A 23,792-nucleotide genomic window follows, 5' to 3' on the forward strand; every position below is an offset into this window, starting at 1 on the left:
AGAACTCGGCTGAAGATTGAATAGTGCTACTAACTTATCTGAAGACCACTGGGCTGGATGACTCAGTTGGGACATTTGATAATCCCACTCCCTGGAATCCATCTTGCCTTGACTGCTGGCCATTCCTATAGAGTTTTTGGTTTGTTTGTTTTGTTTTTTTACGATGTGAAACTTAGGGCTTAATTGTCCAATCCAAAATTATAATACTGAGGACAATGACCCACAGAGAGCATATGTCAATTATTAAAGTCAAGTCACAAAGCTAAACATGAATTAGTGTTACAAAATTATTTCATTGTCTCCTCTACCATCTTTTCTCTAACTTCCTGATGCTTGGCCTTTCAACTTTCACATACATTATTCTTTCTCATCACACAAAAGGGAAGTCCAGATGAGTCTGCAGAGAGCATTTTTTTTTTTTTTTTTTTTTTGGGGTCTGGAAAAAGAGTCAACTAAAATCTCAGGAAATCTGAACTAAAATCTCAACTAAAATCACAGGAAAACAACCTGTGATGGAAAATGGGTCTCTAAATATTGTAGAATATTAGTAACAATTGGTAAAGATTTCTAGATGTTTTAAAGGCCACAAATAGAAAAATCATTAATTTTACTGTAGAAGGGTTTCTTTATATCCTAGTAATACGACACATAGTGGTTTGAATCAAAGCAGGTATTATGGGTTAAAATTTGTCCCCTACAAAAGGAGATGAAGTCCTAAATCCCAGGACCTGGGACTGTGACCCGATTTGGAAATAGGGTTGTTACAGATGAGATCACATTAAGATGAGGACATTAAGGTGTCTAATATGACCAGTGTCCTTATAAAAAGGGGAAATCTGGACACAGACACACACAGAGGGAGGACAATGTAATAAGGCACAAGAACGTTGTCCACAAAGAATGCCTGAAGTTGCCAGAAGCTAGGAGAGAGGCAAGGAACAGAGTCTTTCCCACAGCCCTCAGAAGGAAGCAACTTTGCTGACACCCTGATTTTGGACCTGTAGCCTCCAGGGCTGTGAGAGAGCGTACTTCTGTTGTCTGTCCCCTGGCTTGTGGTGCCCAAGGAAGTTAGTAGCCCGAGGAAGCTAACACATTTGGCAGTTACAGACATGATTATGACACGTGAAATACCTTACAATTCTTGACCTAGGTAATCCACCCACATAAATTGGATCTTTATCTAGACGATTGAGATCCGAAGATGCTCCTGGAGTTTCGCCTTGCTTGGTTTCTCTATAACTGGTGTCATACGCATCGATAACTGCTAGGATTCCTAAAAAGAAGAACCAGGAAAATGAAAACCATTTTCTAACATTAAGGTAAAAATGAAGTTCATTTATAAATTCTTTCTTTATAAATTCCTTTGCATTCTGCACATTTGACCGGGGAGTGTTCTGGACTATTAAAGGACATGTGAAAATCCTCGGTACAGAAGTCAATGAATCCAGAATACATATTGCTGAAGGACAGCAGTGCGTGTGTGTCAGGAAGAGAATGGATTTGATCTTTGATTCCAATTCACTACTTACTGTTAGGTAATGCTCTTGGAAGCCATAAAAAAAAAAAAAGAAGTATAATATTCTCCCCAGCAATATGTGAATCCTGGCATTTAGTATTTCAAAGAAAACAATGGCTTTCTATTAGAAGATCATTCAAGAATACACAAGAAGCTAAAGTAAATAAAAATTGCTAATAAGGAAGATGTGGTTCATATACACTATGGAGTATTATGTCTCCATCAGAAAGGATGAATACCCAACTTTTGTAACAACATGGACGGGACTGGAAAAGATTATGCTGAGTGAAATAAGTCAAGCAGAGAGAGTCAATTATCATATGGTTTCACTTATTTGTGGAGCATAACAAATAAGATGAAGGACATGGGGAGTTAGAGAGGAGAAGGGAGTTGGAAATTGGAAGGGGAGGTGAACCATGAGAGACTATGGACTCTGAAAAACAATCTGAGGGGTTTGAAGTGGCGGCGGGGGGGTGGGAGGTTGGGGTACCAGGTGGTGGGTATTATAGAGGGCACAGATTGCATGGAGCCCTGGGTGTGGTGAAAAAATAATGGAATACTATTATGATGAAAATAAATAAAAAATAAATTTTAAAAAATTGCTGATTTTGGAAGGATTCCTTCCTTCCTTCTTTCCTTCCTTCCTTCCTTCAAGTTTCTAGAGACAAGAGAGGAGGGGAACAGAGAGAGAGAATCCCAAACAGGCTCCATGCCTAGTGGAGAGCCCTATGCGGGGCTCGATCTCACAACCCTAAGACCATGACCTGAGCCAAAATTAAGAGTCAGACATTAAATCTACTGAACTACTCAGGCGTTCCTGATTTTGGAAGGATTTTTATTCCTACAAGGGTGGCCTGTACCATCTCATTGCCCTTCTGTGCACTTAACTTGCTTTCGGTTTCTCTGGAAGGCGATTTTGTACCAGGTTCCATTGTTATAGCGTCTGTCTGTAGTAAGGGCAAGAGGCCCTGAGCCCAGGTCTACTGTTACTCTGACTCTGCCATGCACCAGCTCGATGGATAAAAAGTCTTTCTGTGAAGAAGAGAAAGAAGTTACCCAGGGCTACATCGTTCTCACAGATTCCCTTTTCCTTCCTGTTGCAGGAGAGTAAAACCTTCCAAAGCCAAACTCAGAAATCTGGATCTGGCCCAACCATCAGAAGTCTCTGTTAGGAAACTGAAGTATCTGGAAGACTTTCTAGAGTACTACACAGGTATAAAGGAGAGAAACACATTGTTGCCAAAATCTACAGTAAGAGAAATGGAATCTTTGTATCATTTTCATTTAGATTCATAAATGGGCCAGTCCTACAAAAAAAAACTAGAAGATTGAGAGAAATCAACCCCACAATAGAATAAAAACAACATTAAGTTCCCATAGATGGAATTCAATGAAGGCCACAGTGATCAGAATGAGCAATGAACAAGATAGAGGAAAGTCAAAATTTAATAACAAATATCATTGATCTCCACAAATGGTAGGATGGCTCTTTTCTACATGGTGCTCTCCTGTATTTTGCAATGGTTCTTCAGTGAATTTATAACATAAAAATATTTAAAATGAGGAACTAGTATGACATATGTACGTCTTATATTTGTATGTGCTCACAAAGAAGTCATTAAACATAAATATCCTCACAACAATTTGACTGAATATACTTACAGTGCCATTTGAAGCGAGGTAGAGAAGCAGCCCATTGGGTGAAAAGGTACTAAAAAGCATAATTATCTGAGTCCCCGTCGTCCGGAGCGTTCTCTCCACGACCGAATACCCACTCCCATCAAAATGGAAGGAGGAGTCTTCATTCTGTAGGCTGCAAGACAGAGCAGAGGAAACACAATCTATTCTCAGGAAGGAAGTTAAAAAGAAAGGATACTTTTACTGAGGGCTGCCCCTCACAAACATTGTGGTAGAGCTGTTATTTCCATAATTTGATAAGTCACTGTAAGACCTATGTTAAAATATGTTGCTAGATTATGCAAGACAAAGTCCAGTTGCTTTCTACAGAAAAGAAAGTTAACATAGGCCGTGTTCACTGGAAGAAGAAAGAAGAAAGGCCTTCAAAGGATGGGTAACTGCTATAAATATTTCTCTTTATCAGGTAGATTTTCATTTGTTCTGACTTCCTTTACTGTCACTATCCTTTCTTAATTCCAAAGCTTTCAGAGTAATTTTTATATTAACATTTTATCATTTATCTGCTGGCTTTTATATTAACATTTTATAATTTATCTGCTGGTTTTAAGCAATGCATCAGTTAAACTAGGATAGTGATGGAAAACAAGTATGCACCAATGTAGCAGAAGGACCACTTTACAAAAAAAAAAAAAAAAGAAAGAAACAAACAAACCATCATTGACAATAGCACCATCTCAGAAATATGTCAGGTATGCTTACAACAAAGTTATTTAAAATAGACCTTGGTACTTCTCAGGTCTGTGTGTTTTCTGGTCATCTCCATACCTCAAAAGGCTGACTTTATTCACTCTTCAAATACAAAGTAAGTTTATCTGGAACATATCACAATGCATTTAAAAAATACATTTCTGGGCTTCAGAACCTGGATGTGGGGTTTTTTTTTTGGGGGGGGGGGGAGATATGAATTTGCACTTTCCCCAGCTGAAGGTGTAATACCCAAACTCAGAGCCACATCTCTACACAGGACACGTAACCAAACGGTGACACTGTTTCCATTAACAAAAGAAAAATATCAGTGCTTTATGAAACCTGAGGCTTCAAGCTGACAGCTTCCTGTGGTCTGCTTTTTTGAAAGATCTCTGTCCCTTGACCTTTCTTAGAAGTATAACTTAAAGGAAATGCACTCTGCATGAAGAAGGTATGGTTTAATTCTCTATTATTTCATTCTGAAACCTGTGACTTCCTGCAGGTATGTTCCATTGCTCTGTTTCTTGGCTGGTCACAGTTTCATGTGGCTAACGACACAGACTCTAGAACCAGACTTCTGGGGTTCAAATCCCTGTCTCCCTCTTTACTAGCTGTGTGAACTCAGAAGAGTTACCTAACGTCTCTGTGTGTCATTACCTTCATCTGTAAAATAAGGACAATAGATGCTCTCAGGAAGGGCCATATATGATTTAATACATGTAAAGTCCTTTAAACAGTGCTTGGCACTTAAATGTTCACTCCAGTTAGCTCTGATTATTTTGCTATGTTCAAAGGACCTCAAAGGGATGTCATTTTGCCTATTAAAAGCAGAGCCTCAAAGATTAAGTACTTTGTCCAAGGGCACACCCAAGAAAATGGTGAAGCCATTTTTCAAACAAAAGTCCAGAAATCTCTCTAGTCCTGCTATGCACGCCTTCTCCCTCTCCAGAGCTAATGAGTTCCCTGTTCTTGAGGAGGGGAGCTCTCTGTTTCTGGTTTCTCTCCATCAGCAGGGCCTGGCCACATGAGTTAGCCTCAATGAGGGATGCACTCAAATGAAACCATGTTTGTGCATTTCCTGAGAAAGTTCTTGCTCCCCCTCCCCGGCCAATGACACTTTTCTGGGGCTTGTCCCCTTGTGTCTGAGGCTTCTGTTCTATAACCATGAGACCCACAAGTATCACCAGTCAGCCCAGGTGCCTGTTCCCAGGTAGACCACAGGAAGGCAGCTCTGGGTCCCTGCACAGGCAAGGGACTCTGGGACAAATGAAAGCTGGGTGGTTGCCAAAACAACCTTACCTCCCCAGCTCTCAGCTCAACGAGCCTTTAAGAATCACTAGTCCTCTGATGCAAGCTCCCATGATAGGGGGTCACACCTGCTCTATTACCCATCAGTACTCAGGGCAGCTGTATGACAGTGAGTGGCGGGGACACCTGGGCCCCGGGCCTCTGATGCCACTTCACCTCTGCCTCCACTTGCCACAGCGGCAGAGAACTTCCTCTGTGCTTCCACAGGTGTCTTTCCTAGAGACCAGGAGACGTTGGAGAAGATCAACTCTAATGACTAATGCTGACATCGCCAGCAGCTAGCAGGGGCCTGGAACACGGGAGACTGGCCTGTCCCAAAGGTCCCAACACAGCCTGTCACAACATCCACTCATCACTAATACAAGAATAAAGACCTGGTAATTAAATAAAAAGGTTTTTCCATATTTAGATGAAAACTGTTAGAATCAGTGGCTTACTGTATAATGTCCTTTAAGAATTTAAGAGATCATAATTATGAACATATGCCAAAAACATAAAAAAGGCAAATATATTCAAAGAGGAAAAAAAGCAAAAAAAAAAAAAAATCAATTCGTTTCCTTGGTAATAGAAGTCAAAGGTAAACGCTCGTTCTGAGAAAATTAATTTTTAAATCTAAAGGACATCAGAGGACCACACTAATGATTTAATAATGACAGATTACTTAAACAAGAAGGTCAAAAGCAATGAATTCTAATCACCGGTCTGCTAACATTGATTTATTTCCTAGAATTAGTTGGTTAACTCTAAGCCAAAGTCTTCATCTAATAAGTAGAGGAGGTTGCCTAAAATGAAGACAGCTCAATTTAAAAAGACGGACAAGGACACCTGGGTGGTTCAGTTGGTTAAGCGACTGCCTTCAACTCAGGTCAAGATCCCAGCATCCTGGGATCGAGTCCCGCATCGGGCTCCTTGCTCGGCGGGGAGCCTGCCTCTCCCTCTGCCTCTGCCTGCCACTCTGTCTTCCTGTGCTCATCTCTCTGACAAATAAATAAATACAATCTTTAAAAATTTAATAATAAATAAATAAATAAATAAACAAATAAATAAATAAAAAGACGGACAGAAAGCGCCCCCTTGTGTCCGTCTCTGCACCTGCCCCTGCATGTTCTATGGAATGAAGGCAACTCTGAAACGCTTTTTAAACAGTTGGGGATCAGGTGAGTTTGGGACTGCTGCAACTCCAGCCGCTCCAGAGGACATGATTAGTGTGTGTAAGCATATCAGAGGCTCCGATGGCCTCACCATAAGACAGTGTACTTAACTGTTTCACTCAGTGCTTCCCAACAATTTATAGTCAAGACACACTTTATATCCCCACTTAGAAAAAAGTATTTATTAATATCCTATTAAACTAGTATTCTTTTAAAAAACATACTTTAGGTAGTCAATATGGTAGTCAATGTAAGGATAGCCTGCTGATTTGCTCCGTACCCAGAAAACCTCTGTTTGAGCTAATGAGTCAATCTGATCCTGAAGTTCATGTGGGTGGTCAACCTTCTACCAAAAAAGCCAGTTCCAGGAATAGGATGGAGGCCGGTGGGGGCGGGGGGGGGCAGGGGGAGCACCTGCTAATCCCTCCTCTCAGTCTGTAGCAACCTTCATCTTTCCCTGGGGGTCCAGGGTGGGTGGACATGGTGGGAGGGTTTTCTTTAGAGAAGAAACCAATGGCCACATAGAAAATGGACTTCCTCATTCCAGCAAATGAGGAGAAGAGCTAGTAGTCATTAAATTCCCTCATTACTGCAGTTCAAGGCCAGCGGTATTATTATTGTGTTACATTAGTCACCATACAGTACATCATTAGTTTCTGATGTCGTGTTCCATGATTCATTGTTTGCATATAACACCCAGTGCTCCACGCAATCTGTGCCCTCCTTAATGAGTATTAAGGCCAGGGGTTTAAACATAACCCTGAAAGTGATGGGTGAACTTAGGAATACTGCAACAGCTAAAGTAGGGGGCATTTTCTGTATTAGAAATTTTTGAGCTCTCTTAAGACTTTCCTCTCTACAAGTAAGATTAATGATCAGGGGTCAATCTGTGACCCAGAGCCCAAGGGTCAGAACCGTTCTCAAGTTAGAATCACTAAATTGCTCAGGAAACTTCCCTATCAGAAAAACAGCATGAGGAAAAAGTGATGGGGAGTTCTCGGCTCCCAGAGTTCTAGAGCTGGTGTCATTATCTCATGAGGCAGTATCATTTTTTAATCTTATTTGCCAATTACAAAACCTTGGGTTTCACATGCTTATTGTCAAGAAAATAATCCTGAGGCATCTACCTAAAAAGCAATGGACTGTGACTGCAGGAAGTTCAGCGTGGAACACTGGGGCCAGGGGTCTCGAGTTTATGGAGGATTTTCATGTACATCATGGTTAAGGGTTCATCACCAGTGCTGGGAGGTAGGACAACAAGATTTTCATTTTCCTATTCTGGAAAGAAGAAACCAAGTCTCTATGAGGTGAGGTGACTTATTACAAAGTCACTGAGAGAGATTTGGTAGGAGAGGGAGCCTGAAACACTCAAACTCCAAAGCTAATATTTTTTTCAGTCATAAGGCTCCTAAAACCAAACTTCTGGTCATGACTTTCAAAGCCAGTGAAGTCAACGGAAGGAAACAAATAAAAGGCTCAAACCACAAACTCCCAAGCTACGAGCCCTAAGAGAAAACAGCTCTGACAGTAACAAAATGAAAACTCGCCCACGAGTTTCTAAATGTAATGGGAGTTGCTTCCAACTGATCTTGTCACGGCTCCTTGTTAATTACAGATACCTATCTGGACAGAGCAGCCCATTAGATGACAGAATTATATCAGACGTTACATTTCTCTAATGGCAGAAGCAATCTATTGTCTTAATTACGAAAGCTTGAGGAAACGAAATTTGTATACTTCTGGGGTTGCAGTTATCTTTTTAGAAACAAAAACGGGGGCTGTTGAGCTCGGTGAGATTGTTATTAAATGCCTGCTCCTATAGCAATATCTGCCAAACGATGTCAGGGAGTTGTTCTCCGTTGCCAAAGGCATTTAATTTCTAGAATTCCAGAATTTAAGAATGAGAAAGTATGTAGCTATAAAACCTGGTGGCAGAAACCACATTCTCAAGTATTTTCAAACTGAAGATGTACAGTGATTTATCAAAGATGATCCCACGGCTCTCGGGGACAGAAGGTGCTTTGAGAAGATATCTGGTGCTTCTCAAGGATATGAAAGCATACGAGACCCAGTGAAAACTACTTCTTAAAGGTTAAAAATGATGCCCAGGCTTCCAAGAGTAAATGACCTATGCCCTATCCTTTGGGGTAAGACTACTGACATGACAGACTCTGGGCCACCGTGATGGGCATGGGAATTCCCTAAGCAGCTATGGGACATGAATGACTGTATATTAAATTGCGGGGCCCATTACCTTCCAAAGCAGCCATGGCACTTGCCCTCCCGTTCAATATAGTTCCACAGGCCGATGGACTGTCCGTTCAGGAAGGCCTCTCCCATGCAGCCTTTAAAATGAGTAACCTTCACAGCGGGAGACTTCTAATATAAACAAACAAAACACAATCCACATGAATGAGGAAAGGAATAGTTCTCTATGTGCACAGAACTCCTTGCTGGAAACTCAAATCTAACATCCAAATTTTGAGAAAACAACAACCAGAAAAATGGCCCCATTGTGATCACTGGTTTCCTCCCAATTATTAAGTGTAATTGTAGAAAGAGCGATAACCAGACAGGATCGCAAAGATCACCTCGGTTACCAGGGGCCCTGGAGAGAAGCCCCTTTTACATGTAGGTGAGGAAACAGAAGCTCAGAGCATGTTGGTCAGTAGTGAGGGCCCGGCTGGAACTGACCCCCTTACTCCCAGAACACAGAACCAAATCCAAGTGATTCAACTTCATCCAGTAAGGGGAGAGGGGGTATAATAAAATATATACCACTGGCTCTGGTGTTAAACACTAATTAGCCTTACTCTACCACTAGGTTTAGAAGAGCGATAAAAGAAATTACAGAAATGAATATAGAATGCTGAATTCCCTGTTTCAGTCCTGGAAAAGAAACTCAAATCGCAAAATGGACCATTGGCTTCCTTTCCATTTACGCTCTTTATTCGGCAGGACCCTCTGCTTTATAAAACCAGCCCAACTCTGAAAATGTGCTGTCATTATGCAAAATCACAGAAATGAGAAATGTTTATCTGCCTTGGATCTGTTCAATAGTTCAAGCATACTAGTTTTAGAGAAAAGCAGCCCATCAGTCCTGTTCAGATGAATGTCTTGAATGTTACCTTGATCTGTCCTCCAAGCCCTCCAACAAACATGAGCGTTGAGTTGTTTATATCGAGAACATTGGCAGTTCCAGGGGATTTACTTGTTTTTGTTGGTGGCTTCTGAGCTGCGCTCATTTCTTTTACACTCAATGAACCGATGTTTCCAAATCTATGGGTCACAAAGAATTACAGAAAGAACACTTTCAGAATCCCACATCTGTCCGCGTTAAGTACACATCTGTTTCTAGGCAGTCTCCAGGCTCTTCTCGCCACATTCCCTGAAGCGGGTCCCCCCACTGGTCTCCGTCTTCCAGTCCTGTCCACCCCATCCCCAGTTTACTGGCAAAAACTTGTGGAGAAGGTCTTCTAAATCATAAATTGCATTGTGTTACCTTCTTGCTTAAACCAGTTACAGATGATCAGTTAATTATTTGAAACAGGCTACTGCCTTCAGTATTACTCCTTTTCCATAAATAACAAAGCAAAAGTCAAGAATGCCCAGCAACAATAAACCATAAGATTACAGAAAAGTAAAAAAGACACACCTTAAGAGAGACTTTGCAAGGAAGAATTTTGCTTTGTGTCTGAATTTTAAGAAACCACACTTCCACTTGGATCCCTGCTTTCTTTCTTCTTCTACATACACACCACACCCCCCATGTGGGATTTCTACCATGTTGCCTCTCACTCCTCTCTGTGGGGGAGAACTCAGTTTACTTGTCGGCCAGCTTGAGACCTAACATTCTAAAGGTAACAAACGTATAACATTTTTCTTCTTTTGATCATTGATTTTGGTAACAAAGTATTTCTTCTATAATAAGGGGGGGGGAGCCCTTATTTCTATAGTTAATCTAAACCAACTATCCTTTAACTATAATCTAAATTCCCCCAAGTTTCAAAGACTATATGATGTGACAACCATGTTACAAACTTATAAGATACAGTTTCAAAAAAAGAGACACTTGGAGAGAACTTTCTCTACTACCTGGTTACATAGATACTGTGCCATTTGTTGTCGTCAATTGGGAAGTCTGGAAATTCCAACCGCGTGGACCCGGAGCCCAGATCCCAGAGAAAGGCCACCTTCCCCCGCCGCATCTCCACTGCCAAGAAATCAGACTGGGGTGCGGACATGAGCTGGGATGAGTTTACATGCCGGATGTTTGCATGACTACCAAAACGTGTTAAAGAATGAGCTCCTAGAGCATTTCCTCTATTCTTAAAAACAACAACAAAAACCTCAAAAACCCACCTTTTGTCTTTAAATGTTCCCCTCCCTGGAGCTGGAGCAGGACTCAGAGTCTTGGAGATGGTTACGCCATTGTTGGATAATAGTGCCCCTCCCAACCTTGCCCTGCATGGCCCTGCACAGTCCCTTCCAGAAAGTTCCTCAGAAACACGCACTGGGGATCACCAGTAACTTACAGGGAACAGGAGGAAAGGCACTGGACTGGTCTGCCCAGTCTGAGAAGGCAGTGGGTGAACATGAAATACGTAGTAAGACAGGAGTCATGATACCCCGTAAGGCGGACTTGCATCTGTTCTGCACCTCTGCTCCCACGAAGATGTTTCAGACCTTGTGCTCGTTAATATTTTCTGCTCTCAGACCCACAAGGGTTCTGACCCATTCCCACTGGCAGCCAAAGGTATCAAGTCGGTCTTCCATAGGGGACTTGCCCCTCTGGGAACCACCGAAATCTCGTTGGGTGGAGGAGCCTGGGTGAAGCTGGACTTCTGATATGCCCCTTAGGGTGCACACCCCCACCCCTGATGACAACCGCCGAGATCCAGTTTCCACCCCCAAGGCTGCGCTCGGTGGCTGAAGAGGCTGCAGAAGCCATTAAGAAATGCCACCGTGCAGTTAGGGAAGACACGCTCCTCAACATCGCGGGGCCCTCCTCACAGGCATGCAGCTTGGGACTCTGTTTTTAATCTAATGCCACTAGGTTAGCAAAAGTTTAGTTCCCTTAGAAGGATTCGAGATTTCGCCAAGGCTCTGTTTTTTTTGTTTTGTTTTGTTTTTTCTTTCATCACCCCCCACCCCTGACCCCGCCAATTCAGAAACTACATACACTTGGAAGAGATTCATTAGGGCTTTCTATGGTCCATACTCACACTGGTGCTGCTCCCCAGGTAGAAGAGAAGGTTATCGGGTTCACTTGTCTTAACATTGAGCATTAAGGTGTTATAGTTGGTAGAAGAAATCGGAGGCTGGTAGGCCCGGATGCAATCTCGGTCCACAGACACGGCGACTTTGATCTGTGAAAGGGAAGAAGAAGTGTCCTAATCACTCAGTGACAAACACTGGCCACAGGCCAGGAGATCAAATGTGCTGTTCCAGAACCAATTTTCACTGGTCTGCAAGTTTCCTCTCCTGAGGATGCAGAAGGCTTCGTGTTTCATAATGTGAGAGATCAGATGGTGAGGAAAATTATTTTATTTGGTGAATGACTTAAATATGGAAAAGTCAGTCTTGAAGTTTTAAGACTATTTTACATAAGAAATGGGCTCACTCATGTGAGACTTAATTCCTTGAGACAAGGAGCTTATCCAGATCACCCTGGAATCTTTACCCCGAACCAGGGAGGATGTTTGATGATCATCTGCCAAATACGTGAAGGGATAATCTATTTATATATCCAGCAAATATTTATAGAGCAACCCCTGTACTTACTACACGTTTCTCTAAGTATCTGCATATATTTCCTATATTAGCTTTAAAGATTATACATTTGTACTAATCAGAGCATTCAGAAGCGTCCATTGGGCTTACATTTCATTGGTGACTTTCACTGAAACAAACAGAAACCAGAGCTCATGTCAACCTACGGCCATTTTCCAATATTGAGGTCACTCGAGGGAGGGGGGAGTAGAAGACTCCAGAACGGCTTTTTCTTAGCTAGCAGGGTTCAGGTGGATGAACATGAGACCAGAGGTCACATCCGCCCTCTATCCCCGGTAGCGTGTCAACGGCTTAGTCTCTTGAAGAAATTTCCCTGAAATGCCTCCCGTTTAGAGCACGGCCAAGGCCTGGAGCTACGGATGGCCGTAACGCACTTTCTTTCCAGTTCTCAAGTGTTCGATGCACTCAGTGCCCTGGATTTGTGAGCACCTGTGTGTGGAGGCTGTGCAGCCGGACTCCTGGGCGATGAGGCTCAGGGTGCAGCCACACTCTGAGGAACATTTGCATTGCCACGTTCGTGAAATGATGGCCACGGAGCCAGACTCGACAAAGGCAGCTTACAGGTAGACACTTAGACCATGAGCTCTATAGCAGCTGAAAACAGCTGTGGACCGACGACTGAGGCTATGGTTATAAATCTCCACAAAGACGTGAGATCTCTTTGCTATCATTTGGAACCAGGTTGAATGAAGCAAAAAAAAAGAAAATGAGACTACTTAAGTCCACTTAAATATACTATCCAGGGCAGGAGAGATGGTATTTTTGAGACCAAGCATAAACACCATAAATGAAAGTCATAAGTTGCCATACATATATATATCTCACATATATATATATTTATATACATATATATATATACACACATATATATATGTATATATTTATATATATATGAGTGTAAATATACCTAACACAAAGTCTTTAAGATTTTTTTTTTTTTAATTTATTTAGTCAGAGAGGGAGAGCGAGCACAGGCAGACAGAATGGCAGGCAGAGTCAGAGGGAGAAGCAGGCTCCCCGTGGAGCAAGGAGCCCGATGTGGGACTCGATCCCAGGACGCCGGGATCATGACCTGAGCCGAAGGCAGCTGCTTAACCAACTGAGCCACCCAGGCGTCCCAAGCCTAACACAAAGTCTTAAATGTACTGTAGACAAGGCCGGGAGAAATGTGGATGGTAAGAGCAGAATCAGTAGGTGTCAGTGTGACAGTCCCCTCTACAGGAGTCCCCTGAGACCGGAGGTTACCGAAAGCCCCCGCTGCGGGAGGCCTGAGCTCCTGAGAGCCCCAGGAACCCACACTCACAGAAGCTGCTTGCTTCCGGGCCTGGCTGATGAGCAGTTTGATTTCTGATAGGTTTCTGCTCAGGTTCTCTTCTAATATCTTCAAAGGCTTCAAGCGATCAAATAAAAGGCTGGCTTGGGTCTCGGCATCTTTCAGTCTTCTTCCAGCTAACAGAGCTACCCAGTAGCGGTGGCGAGAAAGATGGCGGCAGGGAGGAAACGAGAGAGGTGAATTTATTATTCCCAATGCACTGAATAAAATAGAACATCCTAATGATCAGATCCTTGAGATTTTGGTAAATACAGTTGACCCTCAGGTGACTCAGGGGTGGGGTGGAGGCCTCTCAACCCCATGCAGTTGCAAAGCTATGTGTAACTTCTGATGCCCCCAACACTTCACTAGGAATAGCCTACCGTTGGCTGGAAGCCCCATCAACCATGTAAACAGTCAATTAACACGGTTTGTAGGTTACATGCATCATACACGGTATTCTCACAATGAGGTAAGCTAGAGTCAAGAAAATGTTATTAAGAAACTCAAAGAAACTATATTTTCTGTATTCATTGAAAAAAAAATCTGTACAGTGAAAAAAATTTTCAACAGCGGTTGAAACCTGTGTTGTTCAAGGGTCAACTGTACATGAAAAATGCGCCAGCAGCAGGCCCTTCCCAAGGCTCTTCTCTCGCCTTATAAATACAAATCTAGACATCAGTGCATTTTTATCCCTTAGGGATGCTGTCTGTCACAAAGACCCTATGGTACACTGGGCCAGTTGAAAATCTCACAACATGGGCTTCCCCACTGGGAAGGGAAACCGGGACATACTGGTCATTGAGGAGTCCTGTAGAAGTCTGTTGGTTTCTCGTAAGGTGGCATCAACCCTGGACAGGTCGGTGGATGTGTTTAGCAGCTTCTGGCTCAATCCCATGACGTCCTTTAGGGTGCTTGCTGCGCTCTGATTTGCAGATGCGGCCAGCTCTTTGACTTTGGTTCCCTTGCCTTGGATACCTGACAAATTTAAATGTAAGCATGCACTCCTCTGATCACATACGGGGAAAACTATAAACCACTATAAATGTGACTTTTCATGGAAACATGTATAGTATTTCTTACAGGCTGCTGAACAGAAAATAGGGCTTCTCATTCATTAATGGCAGTACTAAGACTGAATGCCCTATGCCTTACCACACTCTTAGGGACAAATGAAATAGTTTTGGTAACAATGTTCTCTATTGACCTTTCAATACACAGTGAGATCACCTACCAATTGTGTTCTCAGCATCATAGATGTTAATAAGCTAAACTTCTTTATTTGGTCTCCCTTCTCCTAGTCATGAATTACCTTCTTGAAATCAGTCCATGTGTAGATAAGAATTTTGGGGAATTTAGATTTCTTTTTTTTTTTTTTTTTTTAAGATTTTATTTATTAATTTGACAGAGAGAAATCACAAGTAGATGGAGAGGCAGCCAGAGAGAGAGAGAGAGGGAAGCAGGCTCTCCGCTGAGCAGAGCGCCCGATGCGGGACTCGATCCCAGGACTCTGAGATCATGACCTGAGCCGAAGGCAGCGGCTTAACCCACTGAGCCACCCAGGCACCCGGGGAATTTAAATTTCTAGGTAAGACAGGCATGTCCTAGGCTGGAGGGAGTGGCATTTACCCACAACGTCAGCTGGCTACTAGATGGAACAGCAGAATAAAGACTAACCAGTCACAATGGATAAAGTGGAATTCAGTTGTTTTAGAAAATCTGGGTGATGATTTTTTTTTAAAGGCACCAGTATTCACGTTTAAAGTATCCAGTCTCAAACAGGACAAAAACAAACACTAAAAGGAGCTGCATAAAGAGTCTACAGGCTCCTTTTTACTCTTGCAGCAATTTTTCTGCAAGTTTGAAATTACTTCCAAATAAAAAAGGTTTTTTTTTAAAAGGGGAGGTTGGGGCGGGGCAGGGGTAAAGAGAATATTAAGCAGGCTCCGTGCTTAGAACAGAGCCTGATACAGCGCTCGATCTCACAACCCTGAGATCATGACCTGAGCTGAAATCAAGAGTCGGATGCTTAACCAACTGAGCCACCAAGGTGCCCCTGAAAAGGTACTTTTAAGTATTTAACCAACAGACATCATGTGTCCTAAAAGAAAGGGATGGAGGGAGAAAGAAAGAAAGGAAGGAAAAAGAAAAGAAAAGAAAAGAAAAAAGAAAATGAAATGAAACGAAACTTCGTTAGAATGTGTTCCCATGATTTAAGGTTATAAGTCAGTGCAAAGTGCCCCAAGCCCAGACCCCCTGACAGTAGTTTCCATGTTTACCGCTGAAACCACAGAGAGAACTCTGGAGTTGTTAGGGTGTCTTATAAGGCTTATTATGAAAAGAAGGGAAGGTTGAGGGACTGCATTGCAGCTAGACTCATTTGTATTATACTTTTAAACAGTTTTCCTATTTCAGACGGTAATGAATAGTACATTTCTAACCCATCAATATTAAAGTGATTTCTGAGCTTATTTTAGAATGCTTTATTGCCTCAAGAAGGAAGATCACCAAGCAAGAGTTAATTGCCCCCATTTATAATGCATCTAGCATTATCCCTTAAAGTGGGAACATTCAGCTTCTTGCTGGCTTCTTCAAATGACCCTTTCATTAAAGGGATGTGTCGAGTCATTTTAAAAGAAAGCAATTCATCGGGGGAGTGATCAAGTCTCCCAAGGTTTTTTGATTTTCAGAGTATGATTTTAGCATTGCAATGCAGGTGTTCTGGAGCTATTTAAAAAATAGTTATCTGCACTTCCAAATCATACTCCTTTGCTAGGAAAAACTCTTATCTCGGTCTCAATTTGGAGCAAGGCTGTTAATCAGACTGGCAGTAGGACTTCCTTCTGGTGTGTAATGACTTTACAAGGAGCAAACATTAATTAAATCAAGATTCCCCTTTCCACTTACCTTCAGGAATTGCTCTGAGTGTTAAGAGTGATTCATTGGTCCTCCTAGTAATTGTATCAGCATTCTCTTGAACTCTGTTTACTGTATTTTTCAATTCACTCAGTTCCAACGCAATACCTATTTAAAGGGGGCAAAAGTGTTTTCTTAGGGTAGCCTACTCAAAAGTTGCTTAGGCAATGGTTACCTTCATCACTTTGACCCATCTACAGAATCAACAACTTTCTACAGACACCCTCCTCCAAAATTGAAATTTTTCCAGCAAGACTTAGCACCACTCATTATAGAAAGTACGAGTGTTTTGGACTTCCTTGATCATTTTTTCTATTTTGCTTGTTACCCTTCTGTCAAGTATTTCTTCTCGAATTGCATGTCCAATTTAATTAGAGCTCAGGCGAAAACTTATGTTTAAATCCCTCAGTCTTAATCATTCGTTAACTTCCTGTTCACAACTTAATCTTGTCCACCTCTCTTCTCTGGGTTATAAACCCCCCAAGGTTGTCCTGCCCAGGTATCTTTGCCTGGTATCCCCCTACTTCCCCGGCTGGGGCCCCTCCTCTCCCCCAACCCTCTCACCACAGGACAGGTGTTCAACTCAGCCTCCTTCAAGTCTGATCAAAGCTGCTGGATCAAAGCTTTTACTTTGAATATTTCTGTATAACACACAATCACATTTCAATGCTGGATACATGGCTAGAAAATGAATTATGGATAAAATACCTGATGAACACGATGGTTCTGCCTAAGGTTTTAATGGCCAGGAAGTTCACTGGTTGGTGGCCTCTGATATACCTTTTTGCCATGTAAGCTGAATCCCCAGCCCGTGAATACGGATGCTAGAGTTTGTGTTTCATCTGCTTTACGGTCAAGTGTGAGGGACTTTCCATTCCATGAGATGACGACATAAAATTTAAATTGTGTCACTCACAGAAAAATAAAACCTATGCCCACACCCGGGCCCTTGGCTTCAGACAGTTATGGGAGGATCCCTTACTGGGCATGGAAGTGTTCTTAGAGGGGTGTGAGCTTTGTTTTAGTCCACTGACTACTCCTATAAGGACTTGACATTTTTTGTTAGAATATATTACAATAAAGGTGTATGTTTTTCTCACACCATGGATTCCTGCTGCCATTTTGTGTTGTGTTCACTGGACAGCCCATACATGTGTGAAATCACTGTTTACTGAACCCTTAAGGAAGATCTCACTGCATTGGCATTTATAAAATATAAAATTTAAATTTAAATTATGTGATATATCTATGACAGGAACTTGGAATGTCACTATGACAAAGAAGAGTTCATGTTCAAATTCCTCCAGGAAAGGAGAACATTCCAGTGGTATGCTCAGAGGCTTACTCACTCTGCATATCAATACAGTCTGAGCTAGAAACTTACCTTGATGCTTTCTGCTCAGGCTTTTGCCTTCTTTTAGAAGTCTGGAGCTGAGCTGGAGAGCCACTTCCGCCTTAGAAACAAGGGATTCTGGGAACTGGAAAACAGGACACCTTAAACATGGTAATGGTGTGGGGAGGGGGGCCAGTGTCCAGTGTGGGGGAAGGGGGAGGGGCAGGTGGACTCCCACTGAAGATGAGGAGAGCAACCCTTTCAGAATAGCCTCTAGTCTAGTTCCAAACATGGGAGTCCACAAGGTAATGGGTAGGGACAATTTAAATTGTCCTAACTCATGGCTGAGGAGAAAGAACACAAATCATTTTTAAATATATAAAGACAAAACCTAGCCATTAAGTGAAGATTTCTCCAGAGAGAAGATGTCTCAAGTAGATATCAAGAAGTATTATCCTTTTGTTATAAGAAATTTTAAGATTTTTCTCATTTCCAGATCACCACTCGCTAGTCTTCGTAAAGACGTATTTACGACTTTAAGGGGTGTTGGGGTGGCTGAGTCGGTTCAGAAGCTGACTTCAGCTCAGGTCATGATCCCAGGTCAAGCCCTGCATCGGGGCTCTCCCCTCTCCCTCTGCCCCTCACCCAGCTCATGCTAATAAATAAGTCTTAAAAAAAAAATATGACCCTAAGAAATTAAAACTTATATCACATGATGACAGAGTCAAACAGCTCTCACCAGACAAGAATGGTGACAAACATGAATTTAAGCCACTGAGTCTTTGCTCAGCACCTTCTGGAACAATCTTCCACAGTGTCTAGAAAAGGAAGTCATACACTGTGGCCCCCAGGGCAGCTCTCACCAGGCTCGTCGTAGTCACCATCTCAAGAGCATCTTTTGCCAATTTCTCTGATTCTTCAACCAGGCTCCTAATGTTGGAATGGACGTGTGTTGCGCTGGTGGCATTCAGGGACACGTGTCTCACATTGCCAAGACCACTGTGTAAGCAGCATATTTACAGACATTAGCACAAACTAAAGGAAACTTGCCCACTATTCCTGAAAGCTTCCGGGTTTCTTACCCTTAGAAAAGTTCAAGGAATAACAACACAGGGACTCCCTCTAATTCCAAAGGTAATCTTCAAAAGTAGCTACGTCATCTCTGGAACACTCGGAAGCACCATTTAATTAACACCCGCAGAATGGACTATTGCTTGTTTCCCATGGTTCTAACCGTCCACAAGTTTCCACCAGCTGCCCTCAACATTCCTGCATTTCTGTGCAGCCCCCCACATCTGTCTGGGCTCCCGCTGTGTGTCTGCCTTGGCTGTCATCTCTCCTGCTGCACACATGCTAATTTCCGAAAAGCTTCCCTAAGCATATATAAGGATGCTGAATCTTGTTCCTCAAAAGATAGATACCAATTGGATGAAATTCACAAGAGGATTTGGAGGAGGATCAGATAATATTTCAATCATCTGAACTTCCCTCTTACAAGTGGGCAAATCACTTATGAACTTGCCAACTGGTAATGGCGCAATTTCATCCAGCTCACTCTATCTTGAAAATGAAATCTGACAATTGACACATCTTTGCCTGCTGAGTAACTCACTTCATTTTCTCCCCAAGGTTATCAAGTTGAGGGATTCCCAAACCAGACACCAGCAGTTACTGCTTGATTGGCACAATCTGGTGATTTATAAATAAAAAATAATGATGTTACTTAACTTTGTGTAGCATACCACATTGCTCTTACTAACTGTACTAGGCAATATGGGTTTTGTCCTAGCTATGTATGTAGGCAGAATATTTTTTTTCTCTTTTGGGAAATAATGAAAGCTGATGAAAAGATAGAAGCGGGGGATCTAATTCCATTTTCTATTATGGATTCCTACGGCATGTGTAGGCGGCAATGCTTCATGCAACACATAATTTATGCAACGTTCTATCTTATATCATTTTTAATTGCTTTCCTTGTGTGAGCTAATCTTCTATGGCAGCATCCCTCAAATTGGAAAGATATTTCTTTTCCCCCCTCCCACAAAACACACCCAACATACAGCAGCACACACATTCCCAGTGAGTCCAGACTTTTTCTACCTATAATTGTAACAAACTTAAAAGAAATAAATTAACCAATTAACTCACAATATTGTGTAAATGTCTGGTAAGAACGGAACACTAGTTCCTTCATTTGCTGTACATTAGATAACATGGGAATCTTTAAAAACGTGACAAAGCCCGGGTCATGATCTTTGAGTGGGAGGACAAGAGGACAAAAACATCGGTATTTTTGAAATTCCTCCAGGGGATTCCAAAGTGCAGACAAGTTTGAGAACCACTGTCCTCAAGTCATGCTTCTCATTTAGAAATGCTTTGTCACAAGTTGAGGACATATTTAACGAATGCTAAAAACATATGTTAAGATAACTGTACGACAACAGTAGGCCTTCAGGTAGCAGAAAATAAAGGGGATGGTGTCTTCCAGTGTGGGCAACCACAACTTCCAACCATCCATAACGCCAGCCAAATCACAAGCTCCAGAAGGACAAGATTTAAAAAAAAAAAAAAAAAAAAAAAAAAATCAATGTCTTCGTTCTGTCCAACCTAACAATGCCATGAGCACTGAGTCATTCCTTAACAAGGCCTTCATGGCTTGATGATATCATGACATAATATTTGTTTGACTCCTAACCAGTTCACTGTGCATTTTCCCATCGTATGTGGAAGGATGACCCCCTTATCGGACATGGGAGGAAATCCTCCTTGCCACGTGCATAAAATAGGAGTCGTCGGTTGTAGACCCAAAAAGAGTGACTCAACACTGTGAGCAAAGTAGCCTTGCTCCGCAGGATCACCCGCCCTGGGACTCTTGCGAAGTCGGCTCTCACCTGTCCAGAGCACGTGCTCGTCTCTGGAGCTCAGCTGCATGGTCCTCTGCTCTGTAGACGAGGTCCAGTGCTTTTCTTCTGGACATCTGCATGACCAGATCATCCACGTGGCTCCTGATTTTGGCAGTCCACAGAAGCAGCTCATCCCGGTGACGTTCTAACTGCTACGTGGAGAAATTCACATTGTGAGCACAGGTGCCTCTGTGGACCCATGTACCCATGTGCGTGGGAACAAGGTGCAGGAAGAGGTTCCGAGTCAGACTTACTGCCAGCGCCTTCTGAGCCGCCTCAGCACGAGCAGTGACAGCCTCTAGCAATCGTCTCCCTCTGGCAATTAGTGTTGAGGTCAAGTTCTGTTCTTCTTCAACACGCTGCTTCTTTTCCTGGGGCCAAAAAAAAAAAAAAAAAAAACCTCACCTTCGAGTATGCTTCAAAAAGCAAGCCAGCATCTGAACGTTAGTGCTTGACACTACGTGCGGGAGCTAGTAGATGGGGCTCGTTTCTAAAGAAGCTAAAAATGGAATTAACAGCATAGGAGAGTTGGGCTCCCAGTCCTGAGAGAGAAGGAAAGAGCCCATCCTTCTGGAGACTCACGTGGAACTCGTGCAGGTTGGCACGGACAATGCGCAACAGGCGGTTGGTTTCCCGGGTCCTCGCCTCTGCCTCCCTTGTCAGGTCTCCTGCTGTCTGCAGCTCACTGGTGTATTTTGAAAGGAGGCTGCTCGCTGCTGCTTTGAAGACCTCCAGCTCTTTCTGTGGCTTCTGGTAATTCTTCTGAATTTGTGATAACACATCTTCAGCAGCCCTGTTAGATATAGACGGTGTAGGTAGTAAGTAAATGAACAACGACTCTCCTCTCATGAATGCACAGCGAAAGACTCTGCATTTCCATCCCTTGGGTCGTCTTGCCGCCGAAAGGGGTACATTCTCACCTCTTAAAAGAGGAAGTAATTTTTCTAAGACAGCTATAGACGTAGCGTATTTGCACTTTATCCTTAACAGGCAATCTTTAGTCATGAACTTCCTAACATATTTTCGTAGAGGAATTCAAAGAAATCTTCTCTCCAGTTCCATCCAGGAAAACTGGGCCACGGTCTGTGGGTGGTGACAGCAGCCATCTTGCTTTTTGGTACAGCAAGAAATTGAAAAGAGGCTATCCAGTGATTTGTTTCATTTGTTATGAAGTTATAAATCTATCTAGGAGATATAAAGGTTTTCCTACAGCTAGTTAAAAAACAGATATTATAAGAACTGAAAATCCAAATGCCAGAAAGATCTAACTTGTACCACTGGAGAGAGCAAGCTTTAGGAAATCAAACGACATGTTTTCCTATTCTTTCGTAAATATGCTATCATACCACTTGTTTAGATCAGTTTTGAATTTAAAGTTACACAGAATAATACAATTTTCACACTATAAACCTTCGCAGGGGTTGAATATATCCGATTAACTTCCTGCTTCAATTTGTTGGGAGAACTCAGAAAAATTTCATGGAAAATGCCTTGTAAGTCACCCTCAGCTTCCACAGACAACCTATTGCTGTCCTAAGACACAACAGAAAACATTTTCCACAGGTACATACTTAAACTCTGACATCATTGGAACATCACCAGAACTTTGAACACTCTTACAATTTCCCATGATTTCTCATGATAATTAGGATACAGGCAAAAAGAACGAAAAGTATATGGGAAACACAAGTAAACCAATATATTTCTGATGTCTGACCATGGATCCCTTCATACCATTAAACAACGAATCTAAGACATTTCGATGAATGGCTTTACCACCTAACCTGTGATCACAGGCAATGATAGTCATCAACGACTTGACAAAGATTAAAAACAAAAAACCTCAGCAGCGCTCTTCATTTCTTCCTACAAAATTTGTCCAATGAATAAAATTAAACCAGTGTTTCTCAAATTACATTCCTCTGTGACCCTCAAGTCCCGTGAGTTGGAAGCAGGTTCTAGGAGAAAGAGCTCTGTTGTGAAGTCAGGCCGTTCTCTCTCTGCTCCCCTAAGAGACTGACCACACACATCAGCATACTACAAGCTTTGAGAAGACTTGCCCTGAAGACCTTGCCTCTCCTGAGTGGACACTGCCTTTCCCAAACTTATGCAGTCACAGGACACATTTCTTGAAGATTCTTATTTGAGAGACAGAAAGAGAGTGCACATGCACACAAGTTGGGGGGAGGAGGGGCAGAGGGAGAAGCAGACTCCCTGCTGGGCAGGGAGCCCCACACAGGGCTCAATCTCAGGACCCTGCAATCATGACTGGAGCCAAAGGCAGATGCTTAACTGAGTCCCCCAGGTGCCCCAGGACACACTTCTTTAATGAAGCAGCTTTGGATAGCTCTAGGGACGAGCATGGAAAACAGATGGGGAGCAGAGCTACGGGTGATCAGGTAAAACGCGCCATCAGGGGCACAGTGTGCACAGGGAAACAGCAGGCCAGATTCTGCTCTCCTTGGCCAGCCCTGGGCTGCTGTCTGTGAGCACTCCCGCTGTTCCCTCTCTGAGAAGAGTGGCTCAGGGCCTCAATTGCTTGTCCAAGCAAGGTGCTTTAACACCTGCTTTCCTTCAGAGTCTGGAATTTGGCATATTCTAGGTAGAGGGTGCATACAGGGTCCGCCCCCAAGAAAAACCTTGGATGCTGAACTTCTCAATGGGCTCCCCCCAGGAAGAAACATCACATGTGCGGTGCTGCATTTTTGTTGCCAGGGTCAGAGCGTGATGTGACCCCCTCCGGAGGGAGAGCGCGCCTAGGGAAGGCTGCATGGATTCTCCAAGCTCTGCTGTGTCTTCTTCCCTGTGTATCCTGCTGTGTGTCCTTAATACATGACCTAGAAATCTCGGCCAGGAGTCCTGAAGGTCCTTAGGAAAATTCTGACTGTGGGCATGGTCTTGGGGACACCAACACAAGCATGATAAGCTACTGGAAGGTGTGAGAAATAGTCTTGCTTATAAGAAGGCCATACTTCAGGTAAATGGCCAGTTTTCTAAGAGTTATAATAAAAAAGTAGATACATAATTCCTAAAATTATCCATGAAATTTGAAATGGCATAAATACAGAGGGATTATCTAGGGAAAATAGGAAAGAGTAGGCCAGAGAATACATTTTAAACAAAAATTTAAAAAATAAAAGTTAGCTTTAGTAATGATTGTACTCACAAGTTAGAT

General features: G+C 42.6%; 1 protein-coding gene across 1 annotated transcript in view; it reads right to left on the bottom strand.

Annotated features, from left to right (window-relative positions):
• Positions 1-23,792, bottom strand: part of LAMA1 (laminin subunit alpha 1) — a 157,920-nt gene that overhangs the window by 18,378 nt on the left and 115,750 nt on the right. Inside the window, exons 37-51 of the mRNA XM_082697304.1 lie at positions 21,200-21,410; positions 20,872-20,988; positions 20,606-20,769; positions 18,578-18,713; positions 17,766-17,859; positions 16,373-16,489; positions 14,261-14,443; positions 13,457-13,611; positions 11,586-11,729; positions 10,456-10,589; positions 9,489-9,639; positions 8,615-8,739; positions 3,179-3,329; positions 2,404-2,548; positions 1,132-1,273 (exon numbers count right to left, since the gene is read on the bottom strand). Of these exons, the coding sequence (XP_082553430.1) occupies positions 1,132-1,273; positions 2,404-2,548; positions 3,179-3,329; positions 8,615-8,739; positions 9,489-9,639; positions 10,456-10,589; positions 11,586-11,729; positions 13,457-13,611; positions 14,261-14,443; positions 16,373-16,489; positions 17,766-17,859; positions 18,578-18,713; positions 20,606-20,769; positions 20,872-20,988; positions 21,200-21,410 (2,169 nt within the window). The remainder of the gene's footprint in view (positions 1-1,131; positions 1,274-2,403; positions 2,549-3,178; positions 3,330-8,614; positions 8,740-9,488; positions 9,640-10,455; positions 10,590-11,585; positions 11,730-13,456; positions 13,612-14,260; positions 14,444-16,372; positions 16,490-17,765; positions 17,860-18,577; positions 18,714-20,605; positions 20,770-20,871; positions 20,989-21,199; positions 21,411-23,792) is intronic.

Source organism: Mustela nivalis (assembly GCF_964662115.1).
Source record: "Mustela nivalis genome assembly, chromosome: 14".
In the NCBI taxonomy this organism is placed as follows: domain Eukaryota; kingdom Metazoa; phylum Chordata; class Mammalia; order Carnivora; family Mustelidae; genus Mustela; species Mustela nivalis.